The sequence below is a fragment of the Buceros rhinoceros genome, unplaced genomic scaffold, assembly GCF_000710305.1.
Source record: "Buceros rhinoceros silvestris isolate BGI_N320 unplaced genomic scaffold, ASM71030v1 scaffold4092, whole genome shotgun sequence".
In the NCBI taxonomy this organism is placed as follows: Eukaryota; Metazoa; Chordata; class Aves; order Bucerotiformes; family Bucerotidae; genus Buceros; species Buceros rhinoceros.
The window spans coordinates 1-6,869 of NW_010400505.1; the positions used below are offsets into that span (position 1 = coordinate 1).

The 6,869-nt window shown below is 38.8% G+C and overlaps 1 protein-coding gene across 1 annotated transcript in view; it reads left to right on the top strand.

Moving 5' to 3' along the window:
* Nucleotides 1-628: 628 nt before the first annotated feature.
* The window catches only part of CCAR1 (cell division cycle and apoptosis regulator 1), a gene marked incomplete at its 5' end in the record, with an annotated part of 13,127 nt that continues 6,886 nt past the window's right edge, over nt 629-6,869 (top strand). Inside the window, 7 exons of the mRNA XM_010131871.1 lie at nt 629-795; nt 1,501-1,711; nt 2,520-2,603; nt 3,245-3,430; nt 5,032-5,223; nt 5,696-5,929; nt 6,255-6,366. Of these exons, the coding sequence (XP_010130173.1) occupies nt 629-795; nt 1,501-1,711; nt 2,520-2,603; nt 3,245-3,430; nt 5,032-5,223; nt 5,696-5,929; nt 6,255-6,366 (1,186 nt within the window). The remainder of the gene's footprint in view (nt 796-1,500; nt 1,712-2,519; nt 2,604-3,244; nt 3,431-5,031; nt 5,224-5,695; nt 5,930-6,254; nt 6,367-6,869) is intronic.

A 6,869-nucleotide genomic window follows, 5' to 3' on the forward strand; every position in this document is an offset into this window, starting at 1 on the left:
TTTTTTTTTTCCACAAGCACTTAGACTTTTTTAAAGTGCAGCTCAGCTGTGAAGAGAATACAAGTGAAGCAACAGTTGAGTAACTATTGTATTAACTGAAATTTAACTCCCATTAGACTGAAGAACCTCTAAGTGCTGTCTGTGCTGTTTCAGGATAATTCAGACTTGTTTTCCAATTAAACTCCATCGTAATGCAAGTGGGAGTACTTAAATTTAGAGCTACAGTACTCTTGTGGTCTTAATCTTTTGTACCTTTGCTTTATCTTTTTTAAACAAGGACTTCTATAAATGTGTATTGGAATTAAGGCGCTGTTTAAATTAGTTCTGTTTGTCTTTTGTTAGAAAGTTTTTAATGGCAAAGGAACAAGCCTATACCAGTAAAGAAACTTGATGGAAAGTCTTGCAAACAAGAACGAGTGATGATGTTTTAAACCTATTCCATTTCTGAAATAATCTGTGGAAAAAAATAACTGAACTCTTTCTTGACTGACTTTCATTTTCAGATTTCAAAATAATGTGACAGTTTACTCATGGATTTCAGTGAATGTGCTATGAAATATTGTTTGTGCTTTGGGAAATCGACTTTTTGCCCCTAGCGGGGAACATTCAGAAGACTCTTTTTGTCTAGTTTTTAGTGGGTATGAAAGGCAAAGATGAAGCTATGGCTATTGGAGGACACTGGTCCCCATCACTGGATGGACCTGATCCAGAAAAGGACCCTTCCGTGCTGATAAAGACGGCTATTCGTTGTTGCAAGGCTCTTACAGGGATTGACTTAAGTGTGTGCACACAATGGTAAGTACTGTACTGCAAAACCAAGTACACAGTAGCAATACTTGTCTGTTACCAGGAGTTTAAAACCCAGGTGGAAAACCCTCTCCTGCTTGGTCGGCTGCTCTTGGTAGTGCAGGTAAACTATTCAAAGGATGTTCTGTGTTGTAATAAGCTTGATGGGTGCCAACTGCTGAGTACTGCATTAAGAACTAATTAAAAATTCTGGATTTTGACATGTTACGTTGTAATTTTTTAATGAATGTGCATTGAAAATATTTTTCATTTTGTGCATAGCTGGAGAAGATCGTCAAGAGAACTTCATTTCATTGTTCTTTTGTTATAAATAAATAGCCGTTTGTTATGGCCATATTTTCTCTTGGTGAGTTTTCATCCGGTGTTAACACTCGCTGCAGTTTTACTACTACCAAGAAGGTCTATTGTATGCTAAATTTAAAGTGCTTCAACAACTTCTATTTCCGCATTAGACCTACGTGTGCTAAATGACAAGTTACATAAAAAGAAATCTGTTGGTTTTCCACCTCTTCAGTTGTGGTACCTTTTTACAAATGCACCAAAAGAGAAAATATGGCTTCCATAATTTTTTTCTTTAGATAAACTTCAAGGTCTTGCAGCAAAGTTTCTTTACTTGATGTGCTACAAGTGATCTAGGCTCTTTAAAATGTATTGTAGAATTTTTTTTCCAACATGCTTCTTCCCTTGCAACAGGTACCGTTTTGCAGAGATTCGCTACCATCGCCCTGAGGAGACCCACAAGGGGCGTACAGTTCCAGCTCATGTGGAGACAGTGGTTTTATTTTTCCCGGATGTTTGGCATTGCCTTCCCACCCGCTCAGAGTGGGAAACCCTCTCCCGAGGATACAAGCAGCAGCTGGTCGAGAAGCTTCAGGGTGAACGCAAGGAGGCTGATGGAGAACAGGCACTGAACGCTAATCCCTTTTTCTATTTCTGCTTCTCACAGGCACAGGAACACAGGCACAAAATGCACACCACATACTACACAACATACATACATAGGAGGAACATAACTGGTAACAATGACTGGTAAACCAGCTTTCAGCAGTGTAGTGAATGTTGGTTTTTATTTTTGTTTCAGCTAGTTCCCTAACTTTAAATGTGTATGCTGATATCACAAATGGAATTAAATTGTGCTTATGATGCGCAGAAAATTTTTTATCATAGATGTAGTTGCTGGAATCTGGGACCAGTTGTTGAGTGAGATGCAGTTTATGAATAGCTGTCTTTAAACATTTTGCCATTTTCTAAAATTTCTAAATTCTCTCTTGTGGCCAGTTCTAATTGTGGTACTTGAAAATTGAACAAACACCAGTCTGAAACATCTGAATTCCAGGCCATGTGGCTGATCAGCATCTTGGAATAAGGGAAGGTCTGACTGAACAAAGAGTAATTTGGGGGATTCAAAAATCTGGGGGAAGATCACACGCTGTGTGGTTAACGGAGACCAGCAGTGTCTGTGTAACCCCGATATTCTTCGTGGTGTTGCTTATCACCCTTTTGTGTTCCACAGATCTGGCTTGTATTGGCTGAGAGGCACTGTGATCATTTATAAAGTGGTAGAATGTGTGTGTGAACTTGTCTAAATAATAACTTTAGGAGAAGACTATCTGAAACAGTTGTGACCTTGCACAGATCAGCAACAGAATTTAAAAAATAACTGAAATGCTTTCAAGCTTTCTGAGTGATAATTTCTAAATTTTATTTGTCAGGATGAAGAGGAAAAAGATGACGGGGAAGCTAAAGAGATCTCTACGCCTACACACTGGTCTAAACTGGATCCCAAAACAATGAAGGTAACTAAAACTTTCTTTAAAATTGATTCCATTGTACATTTGCATTCTTAAAGCACGACCTGAAACATAGCTGTATATTCCCTTAACTAAGCAAAAAAAACCCTTCAGTAGTGCTTTATCTTCCTTGCTGATTTTATAGGTATTAGATGTGATATCACAGTATGCAAGTGTGACTCCTCATCTTAGTAAGTGAATACAGCTAATTGAAACTATTCTGAACTTTTGAACTTTGTACAATTAAAGGGTATCACGTATGAGACGTTATCTGGAGAACCAAAGTTCTGCAGTAATCTGTATCTAAAATACTTTAATGTTAGTTTAAAAAGGCAATAATTATACCAATGTCTATCAGGAGACATAATAACAAGTTTCCTCGAAAGAAATAATCAACCATTTTACTGTAGTAAAATCCTTTCCTTGCTCCTGTGAAAAGTTCCTCAAAAAGGGGTTCCTTGAGGAAGACACAGTGTTAAATGTAGTAAGTTTTCTGTATCAGTGAATATTATTGCTTTTCAGTACAGATTTTTAAAACACAGTTGACTTTCCAGTGCTCGCTCTTAAGTTTTACCTCACCTCTTCTGCTACTCAAATGTTTTGCTACGTCACTGGTAGATACCGCTCACAGAGCTTTTATTTACCAGGTAAATGACCTTCGCAAAGAACTAGAAAGTCGAACCCTTAGCTCTAAAGGACTGAAGTCTCAGCTGATAGCTCGACTGACAAAGCAGCTCAAAGTAGAGGAACAAAAAGAAGAGCAGAAGGAGCTAGAGAAGTCTGAGAAAGAAGAGGAAGAGGAGGAGGATAGGAAATCTGAAGATGACAAAGAGGTTGGGTTTTGATTGTATTTGATTTAAGCCTTATTAAACATACATACATAAAATATATAATTTGTATAAATACGTATGTGTAAGTATAAAAAGTACAGGAATATGCCTAGTTGTGTGGGGATTTTATAGTTCTCGGGTGACTGTTCTGGCAACTCTGGCTGTAACTTGAGCTGTGGAATTGGAATGAAATCTTGGCAGGTTTGAGTTTCTGTATGTCAGCAAAGTCAGCTGAAATGTGCAACTGCACTAAGGGTGTCTGAACTAACGTCAGACCTTAAATGTAAGGAAAAGTGAATCCCAGACTCTTGAGAAGAACTATGCTTGAGAAGAGGTGAACACAATTAACAAGATCTTAATTTCTTAAACCTCTGTGAAAAGCAGCTGTTCCATTGTATTGGCCTTTAGTGGTACACAAACCTTAGGGAGTAGTTGTGGAAAGGGGAGGAGGACAAGGTCAGTGCTGTACGTACTTAATAGTGTCTCAGTCCAGTTTCTTCACGTGGCTCTAGTTTGGTAAGATTTACTTTCCCTTATGAAGCTTTATTTTTTGCCTTTGGATAAATGTGCTGCGTATTGAAGTTTCTTGGGTTTGCAGTTGGTAGTTTCAGTACTGCTTAGTCTGTTTTGCTGTTTCACGAGGGTAAGCAAGATCTGGGCAATAAGGCCGATGCACAGCCACAGGAAAGTGGGAGAAGTATGGTGTGTTAGCTGCTTTTAAACCTGCCTTTCTGTGTTTTACCTGCTAACCAGTGTGGGGTGATTTGAAATCTCACACCTCTGTAACTTGCTGAGGGAGCAGAGGCTGTGGGCTTGCTAATTCTGTGAGCTGCTGCCTTCTCCCACAGCTTAGATGGGCTTCAACTATCCTGGCGTTTCTTGCTGCAGTTTTCTTTACGATTGTAAGAGGGACCTTTGACTGTGTTTGCTCTTTTAAAAAACTCAAGTTCTGCCATGACTTTTTTCCATACTTGTAAGAATTTAGTATTTTTCTCTTGGCAATTGGGAGGCTGCTTGGTATTTTACCTTTTTTAACCTTTTGGTTTTTATCAGTTGTATCTATAGAGATCGCATTTCCCATAATCAAAAGAGCCAAGTCAATTGTTATCTGGTAATTGTTAAAGCTGTCTTTGGGAAGATGTGTGAAGCATTTACTCCTCCTATGTGAGGAATAAGACAGCTTAGTGTACAGCTCTGAAAAGACCCCTGGGCAAACAAAAGACCCCTCAGGAGCACCGACTCCTTTGCTGTCTTGCATACTGTTTTAGAAGTGAAGTAGGTTGAGTCCTGCCAGTGTCAAATAAACATGCTGTGGTTAGCACCGTGAGATGGGTGGAAGGTGCTCCTACCTCTGTGGGCTAAACAGCACTGCATGTCCTCTGTGTGTTGCCCCTCGCCCAGTTGCCTTAGGCGAGCATCGGTAGTGGGCACAGTTTGTGTTCTAGAAATTCTCGTCTGTGGCTTCTCTCTGTCTTCTGTGCTGCATTCAGCACCTTAGGCTTTCCTTCACTTTCCTCAAAGCACCAAGTCCTGAAAACTAAAATATAGGCTGAAACTTCAGCTTTGGAATATGCTCTATGTTGGGCTTTTTGCCTTTTTTTTAGGAAGAGGAACGAAAACGTCAAGAAGAAATGGAGCGTCAGCGGCGGGAGAGACGATACATCTTGCCTGATGAACCAGCAATCATTGTACATCCTAACTGGGCAGCAAAGAGTGGGAAGTTTGACTGTAGCATTATGTCTCTTAGTGTTCTTCTGGACTACAGATTAGAAGATAATAAAGAACATTCCTTTGAGGTAATTTAGCTAATCTACTTACAGTTAGCCATTCTTGTTTCTTTTTAATTCTGTGTCGTAACTGCAGTATTCTTACATTGTAAAAGTTTATGATAGAAAAATAAAACTGAAATAAGTTGGTTTCTTTGTGCAGTATCTAGAAAAAATTGTCCCGGCTCTGGTGCATGGTTTGCAACAGCAGTATAGCCACTGTCTGATGTCCAGTGATATGAAATGGATGGGTTTTCAGATACGGAGCTGAGTTTATCATTTATACAGCTAGTCTGGGTCCTAAACTACTGCAGTTTTATAAAGTCGTTCAAGGTTCCCCTATTCAAAGCAGATGTTAAGAGATCTGACGCTACCTGAAATTCTAACATAGTGAAAGCTGTTAAGGTAGTTCCTCATACCTATTTAATCGTAAGTGTACAAAGTTTTAATACGTATTTTAAAACTTTTTGTCCATTCTGTTTCTGTTCCTCTTTATGTGCAGGTGTCATTGTTTGCAGAACTCTTCAATGAAATGCTTCAGAGAGATTTTGGTGTCAGAATTTATAAAGCACTGATTTCTCTCCCAGAGAGGGAGGACAAAAAAGACAAAAAAGGCAAAAAAGATGAGAGAAAAGAAAAAAAAGAAGAAAAGGATGATGAAACAGATGATCCAAAACCTAAGAGGAGAAAATCTGGAGATGATAAAGACAAAAAAGAAGATAGAGATGAAAAGAAGGTCTGCAGTTTGCTCATATGAAGTACTATCCCCTCTGGGTCAATATTAAACTGTTTCAATTTTACTTTATTGCTTTCGAAAACTCTGATCGTACAGTGTTACTTAATTGACTTGACTGATCTATTCAACTATGCTTCAATGATTCAGTAATATAAAAATTTTACAAGTCTGTTGGGGGTATTTTAACATTCAGCTATGTCACAAGTATTTGTTTTGAAGAGACCAAATATAAATACATGCTAATTTTAAAGGAATGGTAGTGAGGTTTTTGCTTTTCTGTTTTTTAGTTCTGGCTGGATGAATTTTTTTGGAACTTTTGTTGCAGAGGGAAGATAAAAGGAAAGATGATTCTAAGGATGAAGAAGAAACTGAAGATGACAATAATCAAGAAGAATATGATCCGATGGAGGCAGAAGATGCTGAAGACGAAGATGAAGGTATCTTGAATTATTGATTTTGTGGCTTTCAGAAATTTTATTGCTACTGAATCTGAATATGTTGTTTCAAGCTGGAGAGTGCACTGGAACTAGACAATTTAAGATTACATTATTAGACTAACTTTTAGTAACTCTAACCAGATCTACTTAAAATGTAAGTGCCTTTATGCCAGGCGTTGTATAAACCTGCTGTGGTACTCCAAGTAAGGCATGCATATAGAAGTGGTTTTATTTTTTTCAGAATGCAGACCACTCGCAACTCCCATTGAAGTCAGTAGGAGATGTGAGTATTCAGCACCTCTGAAAAACCAAGCCACTCTTCAGTGCCTAACTTTCCATTCCTCAGTTCTGAAACGTCATCCTGATTGCATTATGCCACAGTGTAGTGTGGGGTGCTCTTCACGTGACATCATGAGGAGCTGATTTCTGTCTGGGTGGAGGCGTGTTTGCCTGAAGAAATGGGGAAAGGGGCTGGGGGGCTTTACTGGCTTCAGGGAGAAGCA